The sequence below is a fragment of the Chiloscyllium plagiosum genome, unplaced genomic scaffold (assembly GCF_037043375.1).
Source record: "Chiloscyllium plagiosum isolate Xiang-an unplaced genomic scaffold, Cpla_swu_hap1 HiC_scaffold_25, whole genome shotgun sequence".
In the NCBI taxonomy this organism is placed as follows: domain Eukaryota; kingdom Metazoa; phylum Chordata; class Chondrichthyes; order Orectolobiformes; family Hemiscylliidae; genus Chiloscyllium; species Chiloscyllium plagiosum.
In genome coordinates, this window is record NW_028270163.1 from 49475151 (window position 1) to 49488566 (window position 13416).

The 13416-nt window shown below is 41.9% G+C and overlaps 1 protein-coding gene and 1 long non-coding RNA gene across 3 annotated transcripts in view; one reads left to right on the plus strand and one right to left on the minus strand.

Annotated features, from left to right (window-relative positions):
• The window catches only part of LOC122562237 (alpha-N-acetylgalactosaminide alpha-2,6-sialyltransferase 2), a 122074-nt gene that overhangs the window by 61193 nt on the left and 47465 nt on the right, over window positions 1-13416 (minus strand). The window contains exons 1-2 of one of the 2 annotated variants that reach the window (XM_088000712.1): window positions 8306-8324; window positions 8024-8142 (exon numbers count right to left, since the gene is read on the minus strand). In XM_088000712.1, the coding sequence (XP_087856838.1) occupies window positions 8024-8124 (101 nt within the window). In that variant the 5' untranslated portion in view covers window positions 8125-8142; window positions 8306-8324. Of the gene's footprint in view, window positions 1-8023; window positions 8143-8305; window positions 8325-13416 lie in introns of those variants that run through there. The other variant, XM_088000711.1, reaches the window with a different exon arrangement.
• Window positions 1537-6785, plus strand: LOC148145336 (uncharacterized). Its single transcript, XR_015761433.1, has 2 exons — window positions 1537-2035; window positions 5109-6785. It is a non-coding gene; the product is annotated as an uncharacterized LOC148145336 (long non-coding RNA).

Genomic DNA, 13416 nt, shown 5'->3' on the forward strand with positions numbered 1-13416 from the left:
ACCAAGACCTCAAAACATTGTGAATGTTTACAGAGCAGACATTCTTCCTCTGTCTCTACTGGCATTACAATGAGCAAAAGATTACTAGAATAATGATCGTCCCTAGAGTTGGGGAAGATGCCACAGGACTGGAGAATTGCTAACATTATGTATTTGCTCATAAAAGACTGTAAAATTAAGGCAAGCAACACCAGACCAGTTAGTTTAAGTTCAGAGACTGGGACGTTGTGAGAAAAAATACAATTCGGAACATAATTAATAGTCTCATGGACTACTGCGGATTCATTACAGTCCTGGAGACTGCGCGGTCCCTAAACGGAAAATGAGATGTTGTTCTTTCAGTTTGCACTGAGACTCGCTGTAGCACTGAGAATTCTTTTCTGCAGATGGCCATCAAGGCTGAATCTTTAAGAATATTCAAGGTTGGGATAGACAGATTTTTAGTGAGAAATTGGGGGTGAAGAAAAAAAAAGAGGAAAGTGGAGGCGGAGGTACCAAAATCTTTCAGTGCTAGAAACAATTTGCAATGCTTTTTTTTTTAAGATTAGATTCCCCAGAGTGTGGAAACAGGCCCTTCAGCCCAACAAGTCCACACCAACCCTCCAAAGAGTAACCTACCCAGATCCATTTTTATCTGACTAATGCGCCTAACATGATGGGACAATTTCACCTGGCCTGCACATGTTTGGATTGTGGGAGGAAACTGGAGCACCTGGAGGGAACCCAAACAGACACAGGGAGAACGTGCAAACTCCACCCAGATAGGCAGTCACCCGAAGGTGGAATCGAACCTGGGTCTCTGGCGCTGTGAGGCAGCAGTGTTAACCACCATGCCACCCTAAGAAATCAGGAGAAAGTGAGGACTGCAGATACTGGATAGATCAGAGTCGCCCAGTGTGGTGATCCTGATGAAGCCTTCCCGATGTTCCTGGAATGCTGCCTGATCTGCTGTGCTTTTCCAGCACCACAATCTCAACTCCAAAAGGAATACATTTGGAGTGGTATATCCGCAGCAGGGTGTACAGCTCTATATTTGGAAACATTTCATCATTTCCCTGCTCCAATGGAAAACTTGCAAAATGTCTATAACTCAGAAAGAGATTTCAGACTGAGCAGTGGACAAAGTAACGCCGGCATCTCTCCCTACACAGAAACATTTCTGACTTGTCCTCTGAACGGGAACATACCGTTTCCTGGATCTTGCGAAAGATAGTCTACATTTAAACATAAAATCAAGTCGGACAAAAGAAAAACGGAACAGATGGAACACAAATTGGGAAGAAATGTTAACAGTAACTTTTTTTTTGATGTGGTGTTGACGAAGAAGAGATACATTTATCCACAAACTACAATAAAAAGAAACATTCGCAGGTCGATCATTGGAAATAACTGTGGGATATAAATGAATTAATGTTATTTCTGCAAGTATAAATTCTGATACAGAATAGGAATGAGAAAATACATATTCAGCAAAAAGAAAGGATATGTGAGCATGAGACATGAATACAGAACAATGGTGGATATATGGGCAAACAGGATAAACAGAAGTTGTGGGATAAGTCTTAAGGAAATGAGTGACGTAAGCGAAGCAGGGAACAGACAATGGAATAAGGAAAAATATGGGGATTCAAACTGTATAAATTTCGAGAGTTTGTTGGATATAGTGTGCATTCTGTAATTACCATACCTGGTAATTAGACAAGGCATCCACCTATAGGTGTATAAATAAAAAAGAAGCTGTTATTCAGATATTTGTCTCGGACTGAAATTATTAAAGTGAGTGAGCTTTTGTTTCTCACAATTGGGGGCTCGTGTCCGGGATTTTCTTCCATCACCGGGGGGAGTGGCTGGCCTTGGACACTGGGAAGACGCGTCCCGTTCCCCATTGAGGAGCGGTCTCGTGTCCCGGTTTGGTCTGCTCCCTTGGGTGACTGATGTGAATCCTATAAGAGAGACATCTGAATCAGACAGTGATAGGAGCTCGATAGAAAATACGGTGACAAAAGGGGCCAGGCAACTCTGTGCACAGACCAAGGTAAGAAAATTGACTTTTAAGTATTGCCTTGGTGGCCGGGATTGAGTTTTAGTAGTTAATAAGGGACTAACGAAGGAACTCAATATGGCTTGCGCTTTGGGTTAGGAAAAAGCCTCCGGGGAAACAAAGTAAGGAAAAGGCAATGGAAATGGAGGCGGGGTCCCTTACAACATTCCTCCGGAAAGTCCTTTGGGCAGGATGTTGTGGAAATTGGCAAAATAATACTTGTGCAAGGGAGAAAGATGATTAAATATTGTTGCTTTGTATGGACTAAGGACTCCATTCTTCGTCCCGCTGTCTTCTGGCCAAAGTACAGATCGGACGAAGACTGGGTTTGTGAATATCTGAGTTTATATGTCAATGTGCGAAAGAGAGAGAGAGAGAGAGAGAGAGAGTGTGAGAGAGCTGTACAGCTGGTAGGAAGTTTAACCCTTTGTGATTTGGTTTGAATGCACATTTGTTTGTTGGTGATTGAATGTTTGCGTTTTATTCCCTGGTGCTTGAGTTCCAGGACTGTTTTGAATCTGATTTTTGTTATGGAAATTTAACATGATTTCTTTTAAGGTTAAGGATTCTATTGTGATTATGAAAAAAAAAAAGGAATGATAACTCCTGTTCTTTTTTACAGATCATGACTGCCTTACTATCAGTTTCTAACTAATCTCTTATCTTTACATAAAAGCGATTTATAGAGGACAGTTGAAGTTTCAGTTCAACATTAGATTGTAGTAAAAGCAAAATTCTATGGTTAATATCTGTGACCTTGGATTCAGCCATTGTTCATGCATTAGAAGTTTTTTTTTAAAAAAACTTGAGTAGACAAATTCTTTTAAGGCAAGTTCTGATTATTTTACGACCTATAGTATTGTAATTGAGCAATGATTGGTCAGGACTATTTAAGGAAACTAATTCTGGATCTAAATTAAAGGACTAAAACTGGGTAATTACAGTGAATTGCAAAATTGGGAACTGTATGCATTGTGCATTTTGACTATTAAATACTGAAGAAATGAACGTAAATATATAAATATATTTATACGTTAGGAACAGGCTTTGAAGGTTAGTCAAGCATGAATTGATGAATTGGTGTTTGAAGTTATGGGGAGCTAGAAATATTGCAATATTTCTTTAAAAAAAAGAAAAAGGGGAAAAACGTAACGACTTATCCCCTTTGGGAGGTGCCCATAGGGGACAAAGAGATTGGGTTTGTAAGTGCCCCCCTCACCAGTGGGGAGGTCAGAACATTTAAAAAGGAAATGGAGGTCCTGGTTGAGGATCCGGTGGGGTTGTCTGAACAAATTGTTCAATTTTTGGGGCCCAGTCTGTATACATGGGCTGAATTAATGTCTATTTTGAATATATTATTTACTGGGGAGGAAAGGGGACTTGTACGAGGAACTGCCATTAAAATATGGGACAGGGAACACCCGATTGGAGATGGGGATGCTGGACAGGGAGAGATGAAGTTTCCCCTCAGAAACCCCCAGTGGGAAAACCAAAACCCAGAGCATAGAGAAGAAATGAGGGAATTGAAAGACCTGATTCTAAAAGGAATAAGGGAGGCAATTCCGAAGTCACAGAATTTGATTAAAGCCTTTGAAATTAGACAGGAGAAAGATGAGACTCCCTCAGCTTTCTTGCAAAGATTAAGGGACTCAATGCGGAAATACTCTGGAATGAACCCTGAGGACCCAGTGGCACAGGGTCTTTTGAAAGTACATTTTGTGACAAAAGCATGGCCAGACATACAGAGAAAGATACAGAAGATAGAAGGATGGAGCGAAAAATCATTAGATGAATTGTTGAGAGAGGCACAGAAAGTGTTTGTAAAGAGGGAGGATGAGAGACAAAAACAGAAGGCGAAAATGATGGTAGCTACGGTTGATGAGGTAATTAAGAGGAGAATGGAACCAATAGTGAGCAACCGGAGTGGCAGGAGGCAGCATGTAGGACAGAGAGGGAGAGGGAGAGGGAGAGGACAAGGGGGAACATTTGATAGAGGGTTTGAGCGACAGGGGCAGAGATGGAAGTCGCTACAGGCAGGATGCTATTATTGTGGAAAGATAGGGCATTTTAAGCGGGAGTGTCCTGATCTACAAAGGGAAGAAAAGGCAATTCCGCTTATGAATTATGATGAAGAATAGGGGTGTCAGGGGTTCCTGCCCTCGGGGGCCCACCAGGAACCCTTGATAAACTTGAAGGTGGGACCGTGTAGGGAGGAGGTAATCTCCCTAGTAGATACGGGGCAGCACGGTCATCGTTGAATTTTAAACCAAAGAAAGTAGAAATGTTTACACGGTCAATTATTGTTTCGGGGGTGAAAGGGGAAGGATTTACTGTTCCAGTATTTGAACCTATGATGATAGAAGGTTCTAAGGATAGGATCACAGGGGAACTGCTGTATATCCCTGATATAGGAAGTAACTTACTGGGGAGAGACCTAATTATCCTTTTAGGACTGGAGATTGGAATTCAGGAAAAAGAATTAGTTGTACAACTGGCAATATTGACAGAGGATGCAGAGAGAGAGATAGACCCTATAGTATGGGCTAGAGTAGGGAATCGTGGAAAACTACAGATCCCTCCCCTTTTAATAAATTTAAAACGGAAAGGGGACGTTGTCTGTGAACGACAATATCCTATTTCCATAGAAGGTAAACGGGGACTGCAGCCAGTAATTGAGGGACTGATTAGAGATGGACTGTTGGAACCATGTATGTCTCCTTATAATACCCCAATTCTACCAGTACGGAAATCTGATGGAACTTATCGATTGGTGCAAGATTTGAGAACATTAAATCGGATAGTGCAGGTCAGGCACCCAGTAGTGCCAAACCCCTATATGTTATTAAGTAAGATCCCTCATGATCACAAATGGTTTAGTGTGATAGATTTAAAGGATGCCTTTTGGGCTTGTCCCTTGGCGGAGGAAAGATTTGGGACTATCCCCCTATGAAATCTTATTTGAATTACCTTATCTGGGAACACAGGGAGAATTGCCAATTCCCGAAACTAAAGATTTGTTTTTAAAGAAGTATATACTGGGCTTGTCCTCCTCTTTATCTTTCCTCAGAAAACAGGGTCTATTGGCACAGACTCCGCCCCTTGAATTTGCTGTTCATCCCATCCGGCCAGGAGATTGGGTCTTAATAAAATCATGGACAGAGACTAAGCTGCAGCCAGACTGGGAAGGGCCGTACCAGGCTCTTTTGACTACCGAAACGGCAATAAGGACGGCGGAAAAAGGCTGGACTCATTATACTCGGATCAAAGGGCTAGTGGACCCTCCAGTTGAGGAAGAAGTCTGGACAGCCGAATCAACGAAAGACCCGCTGAAACTCAGACTAAAGAGACTTTGAGTAATTGACTATACAGTGGCGACGCGAGCGCGGGATTATTTCTGTAAGATTGTATATTAAGCCTTTTTGTGTTCTAGCATAATGATCAGAATACTGGGAATGCTTAGAGTTATGATGCTAGCCCTCTTGGTATTAGGATTTTGTCACATATCATTTTCATATGTATTATTAATGGTTCCTGAGTCTGATAATCCACAAGTAATAGACACTGATATATGTAGCTTAGTAAATTGTGGGAATGTAGCTAATCAGAGACAATACCGCAACTCAGAGATACATCTTAAGTCCTATGGGGATGGCCTTGGGGATGGTACCTGGTATAATGGTCTTGTCACAATACACCGGGCCCCCTTTCGACCAGCACCGATTGTCCCGATAAAAAGTGTAACCCCATATATTTAACGATAAGAAAAACCACATGGCACGGAGCGGTTTTGGGAGGTGGCACTTATGAGGTACAATTAAATGAAACATTTGGGATTGAAATGAAAGCAAATAGGAAGGAGTTTGTGGGCTGTTGTTTTCGAATTAGCATAGGACAGGGAAAAATGGGTAGAATTACTGGGTAATGAGATACAACCTTTCACCCCTCCCAATGATCCTACAGTAGTAAAAATTATAGAGGTAAAGGATTTGAAACAGACCATCGAGATAGAGACTGGGTACGGGGATGCAAATGCCTGGGTTGAATGGGTAAAGTATACTGTAAAAAGTCTGAACAAAAGCAATTGCTATGCATGTGCCTCCGGTAGGCCAGTGGCCCAGGTGGTTCCCTTTCCGCTCGGGTGGAAGCGAGACAGGAAGGGCATGAAATGTATGATAGCCCTGTATCAGGATGAGACTGCATGGAATGATAGGAATTGTACCTCCCTATCTCTGATGTTCCCTCCCTTGGAGGAGAAAGATGCCAAAGTTCCCCCCACATTTTCCGCCGCAGTTGGAAATCACACGTCATGTGTGCACAGGCGAGGTACAAGCCGGTCGAGAGATTTGGGGGAGCTGAAATTGTGTACAGAGATTAAGAATGTTACCGAAACGGAGAAGGGAGGAAACTACTCGGCATTAAAGGTTCCCCGAGCGGATCTGTGGTGGTACTGTGGAGGAAAAATATTGAGACCCACACTACCTCCGGATTGGAAAGGGATATGCGCAATTGTACAATTGGCAATTCCATTTACCCTGGCATTTGAGAAGGAAAAGATAGTAGGGAAAAAGGGAAGGGGTAAGAGATTACTGTTAGATAATTCTTTTGATGACAGGATTTATCTTGATTCGGTAGGAGTCCCTAGGGGAGTACCTGAATTCAAGGCTCGTAACGAGATTGCAGCAGGCTTTGAGTCAGCTCTCTTTTGGTGGGTAACAATTAATAAAAATGTAGATTGGATAAATTACATTTTCTATAATCAACAGCGATTTATAAATTATACAAGAGAGGCGGTTAAAGGAATATCAGAACAGCTTGATGCGACGAGTAGGATGGCATGGGAAAATAGAATAGCCCTTGATATGATTTTAGCAGAGAAAGGGGGTGTATGTGTGATGTTAGGAGGAAGCTGTTGTACCTTTATTCCTAATAACACTGCGCCTGATGGTTCAATTACTCGGGCCTTACGGGGATTGACTACCTTAGCAGAGGAACTGGCTGAGAATTCAGGAGTAGACACATCTCTCACAGGGTGGCTTGAATCCTGGTTTGGAAAATGGAAGGGGGTGGTGGTTTCTATCCTTACTTCCCTGATAGTAGTAGTCGGGGTATTGGTGGCCATTGGCTGTTGTATCGTACCCTGTATACGAGGGCTCACCCAGAGGCTGATTGAAACAGCCTTGATGAAACGAATGCCCCTGAGGGGAATCAGACAGAGGAACTTTATCAACTAAATAATAAGGAGATGAGTGAGACTAAGATGGATGAAATCTCTGAAATGATGCTTGCGAATTTTGGGAACAATGTTTAAAAAAAAAGAGACAAAAATGCAGAAGATAACAGATAGTAATGAAAAGAAAAAGGGGAAATTGTGGGATATAAATGAATTAATGTTATTTCTGCAAGTATAAATTCTGATACAGAATAGGAATGAGAAAATACATATTCAGCAAAAAGAAAGGATATGTGAGCATGAGACATGAATACAGAACAATGGTGGATATATGGGCAAACAGGATAAACAGAAGTTGTGGGATAAGTCTTAAGGAAATGAGTGACGTAAGCGAAGCAGGGAACAGACAATGGAATAAGGAAAAATATGGGGATTCAAACTGTATAAATTTCGAGAGTTTGTTGGATATAGTGTGCATTCTGTAATTACCATACCTGGTAATTAGACAAGGCATCCACCTATAGGTGTATAAATAAAAAAGAAGCTGTTATTCAGATATTTGTCTCGGACTGAAATTATTAAAGTGAGTGAGCTTTTGTTTCTCACATAACGAATAACAATCCGATTGTTCAGCGGGTTAACGGATTGAAATAACCGAACAGAACAGGGACCCGGGACTATTAGGGAGTTGATTTAGTTTCACGTTAGGAGCAGCGAGGGAACAGACTGGATAAAAACGAATATTGCACAGAGCGGGTCAGTAACAGCCACAAAAGAGAGAGAGAGGGTGACAGACAGACAAGAAGTTGTACCTGCTCGATGGTCCACTCAGAAAGAGAAAGTACACCAGAACGGTCATTAGCGAACCGAAAACCAGAATAAAATATTTTTGGACAGACGTTGACATCTTCATTTCAAACTCATCGATCAACTTTAGAGAGAGAGAGGAAAAAAAAACACGTGAAATTGGAGAAACCAAAACACCATTTTGTAACTCACACCACACCACACCACACCTTTTCCCTCCCCCTAACTCGTTGTTAAATCGGAGAGTTCCAGTTCACACGTTAATCTCCACACCTTCATATCCTTACCTTTGAGCTCAGGGATCAAGTGTTACTGTGAGGACCTGGTGCAGGGAAACCGTTCATAAACGAGAAAGGAAAATGCTGTGCTTATATAAGAGAGAGGGAAAGTTTCCTAGTCAGTCATGTGATAGAAAGGTGCTATCAATTGCTACACTATTGATTACTCCAAAGACCCAAATAACCTAACAATCCAGGTTCAAATCCTGCCATGACAGAGTTAAGAATCTGATCATCCCCGCAAAAATATTGTTCGTTGTGAATTGTCAAAAAAAAACCCCACTAATGTCCTTCAGGGAAGGAAATCTGCTGTCTTCAACTGGTCTGGCCAATATGTGACTCCAGAAACACAGCAAAGTCTCAACAAAAAAATTAAATCTACCTGGCATTGACCTAAACACTGGAAATTCCAACCCTGTAATGTTCTCCCCATTAACATCTGGGGGCTAGTGCCAACATCGAAAGATTTGTCTCACGGACTAGTCAAGTAACAGCCTGATATAGTTATACTGGCAGAATCATACCTTACAATGTCCCAAACACTACCATTACCAGATACACAGCAAAAGGTGGCAGTACTAAGGCATACAGTCAGGAGGGGGTTTCTCTGGGAGTCCTCAACATTTAACCTGAAGCCATGAGACTTCATGGGGTCCGGAGTCAATGTGGACAAGGAAACCTCCTGCTGTTCACCACCTACCATCCTCCCTCAGCTGATGAATTAGAACTCCATGTTCAGTAACACTTGCAGAAAGCATGGAGGATGGGAAGGGTGCTAAATGTACTGTGGGTGGGGGATTTTAACATCCACCAGCAAGAGTGGCTCACCAGCAGCATTCCTGATTGAGTTGGTCAGGTTCTAAAGGACACAGCTGCTTGACTAGAGGGACCCAACAAGAGGGAAAAACATACCAGACCAATCTGCTGGCTGCAGATGCATCTGTCCATGACAATATCAGTAAGAATGAACAGTGCACAGTCCTCATGGAGACAAAGTACTGCCTTCACATTGAGAGTACCCTCCATGTGTTGTGTGGCACGATTGCCATGCTAAATGGGACAGTCTTCGAACAAGATCTACCAACTCAAGATCTACCAACTCAAGATTGGGCATCCATGAGGCGCTTGGGCCATCAACAGCAGCAAGATTTTACTCCAACACAATCTGTAACCTCAAAACCCAGCATATCCCCCACTCAACCATTACCATCAAGCCAGGGGATCAGCCCTGGTTCAATGGAGAATGCAGGAGGATATACCAGGAGCAGCACCTGAAGATAACGTGTCAACCTGGTGAAGCTACCCAACAGGACTACCTGTGTGCCAAATAGCATAAGCAGCCAATCATAGAGTTAAATAATCCTATAACCAACAGATCAGATTTAAGCTCTGCAGTCCAGCCATATCCAGTTGTGAATTGTGGTGGACGATTAAACAACTCACTGGAGGAGGCAGCTCCACAAATATCCCATCCTCAAATAATGTAAGAGCCCAACACATCAGTGCAAAAGATAAAGATTAGATTAGATTCCCTACAGTGTGGAAACAGGCCATTCAGCCCAAAAAGTCCACACTGACCCTCTGAAGGGTAACCACCCAGACCCATTCTCCTACATTCATCCCTGACACTATGGGCAATTTATCACGGCCAACTCACCTGACCTGCACATCTTTGGACTGTGGGAGGAAACCGGAGCACCCGGAGGAAACCCACGCAGACACGGGGAGAATGTGCAAACTCCACACAGAAGTCACCCAAGGCTAGAATTGAACCCGGATCCCTGGCGCTGTGAGGCAGCAGTGCTAACCACTGAGCCACCGTGCCACCCGTTGAAGCATTCACAACAATCTTCATCAGCGTGCTGACTAGATGATTCATCTTGGCCTCCCCCAGCAGTCAGCAGCATCCCAATACCAGCCTCTAACTAAATTTGATTCACTCCTCAGGAAATGAAGAAACAGTTGGAAGAACTGGATATTGCAAAGGCTATGGGCCCTGACAACATCCCAGCAATAGTTCTGAAGACTTGTGCTCCAAAACATCAGAATTGGGGGTGTTTGTTGATGATTTTACAATGTTCTGCACTATTTACAACTCCTCAGATACAGACACTGTCCAATGCAACAAGATCTGCACAATATTCAGACCTGGGTTGATAAGTGACAAGTAACATTCATGCCACACAAATGCCAAGCAATGACTATCTCTGATAAGAGGCAGACAAGCTAACACCGCTTCCTGACACTCAATGGCATTACCATCACTGGATCCCCATTATCAACATCCTGGGGATTACCATTGACCAGTGGTTACAAGGGCAGGTCAGAGGCTAGGAAATTGTTGTGAAAATGTATTGAAATAACGACAGATAATTTGTCGCTATTTTAAGTTGGAGCAACTTTTGTTTAAAAAGTGGATTGACTGTTCACTCAATTGGAAGTGGGCGATTTGAGATCCAGCACCAGGATGCAGAGCAAGGGGAGACACCTGATCCTCCTCCTACAGTACCTTTACGACAGTCTTTGTCAGACTGAGGCCCTCAATCTCAGCAAGCCCATAGAGGGTTACCAGTCCCATGACATTACCATCATGCCACCATCTGCCCCACCTCCCTTACTATATCATATGTAGTTTGAACAGTCAGCCAAATATAAAAAACAATTTCTGTTGTTTAGCAAATTTCCAGCAAAGATGAAACAGGTGTTTTAAGAGGCATGAGCAGTTATTGAAGCATGAATGAACATGCTCTTTAGAACCCAAAGTTTGAAAGCAGGATTTGGCCAAACAACAGGAACACTTCCTTAATAAAACGTTCTTATAAATTCCAGAAAATTAATCCTAAACAGAACTGCCCAAATGCAGCTAAGAACAGTAATTCAAAAAGATTTGCAGTAAATCAAATGTGTACTAAAAAAAGATTTGCAGAATGGATCAGAAAGTTTCTTTGGGTGTGAGCTAACTGGAAAGAAGCAACCAAATATTGGGTAAGATCAGGGGTTTTTAAATTATTTACAGGAGCTAAAATTAGTTACAGCATGTTTCACAGGTCACAACACCAGTACGGAACTCCTCAGATCTTAAATGCCACGTAAGTGGAAACAATGTCTCCCTCATTTTGAAGTGTACTACACTATTGAGCAAGCACAAATAGATAGGATATCACTTCTATTTGATGCTGTGTTCCTTAAATGATTCGCTGCTCAGATACAGTCAGTTCTTCTTTAACATAATGGTTGCATTCTTATGCAAAACCAGTGTTACAGAAAAATCAGACTTTAGAAACAGCGATCAAAGTGTAGTGGCTGTAATCACGTTACAGCCAATACACATTTTAAAAGTTTGCACTTTAGAAACAGCATCCCCAATTTGTCAACGTTGTTACAGTAAATTCATATTGATGAAACACGGGTTGTAACAGAATGACCTGTACACTGTTCTGAAAACGTTACATCCTGCAGGGCTCATCACAAAGGCACAGGGAAAGTATTGGATCATGATGGAGAGGCAGGCAGGGTAGTGTGATTGTTAATAAGGTAGGCTGGGGGATGGAGCGGATAGGTGCGAAGGAAGATGGACAGGTGGAACTCAGTCCAAGAGGGTGGTGCCGAGTTGGAAGGTTGGACCTGGGATGAGGAAACTGGTGAAGTTGACGTTGATGCTGTAGAGTTTGAAGGTCCCAAGGCAGAACAGCAGGCATTCTTCCTTCAGTTTTCAGGTGGCTTGGATTTGGCGGTGGTGGTGGTTCAGGACTTGCAGGGGAGTTGAAGTGGTCGGCCAAAGGGTGGTGGGGTAGATAATTGATTAACTGGTCTTTAATGCTACAACCATATAAATGCTGTATGGTTTAGAAAAAGATAATGGTATCTCAGGAAAAGATAATAGTATATCAGATACTTTGACAAAAGCAAATATTTAAGAAAACTCTCATGATCAAATTGGACTGGTGTAAAATTATTTTTATGGAGGTTCCTGTGCATTCGATGTAATCATATTGTTAGTCATTAGAAATAACGAGAAAAAATGGTGACAGAAAATGTAAGTGCTTCTCAAAAATGCTTTTCCATGTGAAGAAAAATGATAAAAATTTACAATATGATATCATTAATTGGGAATTTAGATTCTGAAGTGGTACAAAATGGGATTTCTATTTTCAGGCAAAGTTCAGAAAGTTATTTACAACAGTCCTCTAAAGTAATCGTAGGATTTAAACTAATTAACTCAAATAGCTACCGATGTAATAATTACTGTTGATTATTGAATTTCATGTTTAATAAAACACAAGAAGGCAGATGTCCAGGTGCTACAATAAGGTTTCGGTTTAGGACATTAGATTTTTACCAGGTATGGGGCAGCTATCAGAGCCAGAATTCCCAAAACTTTCAGATCTGGAATGATTTCTTCAAATTATTTTTAATAGTTCAAGTATATAGGGCTTTTTAAGAAGCTCAACTAGGAAAGTCACTGTGTTAGCTGATGTCTGTATATCAGAGACAGACAGTAACAGGAAGATAGCTGGTGAATATCAGCTGTGTGAGAAAATTTGGAATGAATAGAAGAGCGATACTTCATTGGCATGGTGTGTCTGTAAAGGTCATTGCTGGGAAAAATGTTGAATTCTTCATTTATGATAAGATTTTTAAAAAATATTCTTAGATAGAGTCATAGAGATATACAGCTTGGAAGAAAACCCTTTTGGTCCAACTCATCCATGCCGACTAGATATCCTAACCTAATCTAGTCACATGTGCCAGCACTTGGCCCATATCCCTCTAAATCTTTTCTATTAATAAATCCATCCAGATGCCTCTTAAATGGTGTAATTGTACCTGCCTCCACCACTTCCTCTCAGATCATTCTATAGACATCCCACCTTCTGTGAAAAGGTTGCCCCTTAGATCCCTTTTATGTCTTTCCCCTCTCACCCTAAACCTATGCCCTCTAGTCCTGGACTCCCCTAACTGAGGGAAAGACCTTCTCTATTTATCCTATCCATGTCCCTCATGATTTTATAAAACTCTATAAACGGTCTCCCCTCAGCCTCCGACACTCCAGGGAAAACAACCCTAGCCTATTCAACATCACCCGTAGCTCAAATCCTCCAACCCTGGCAAGATCCTTG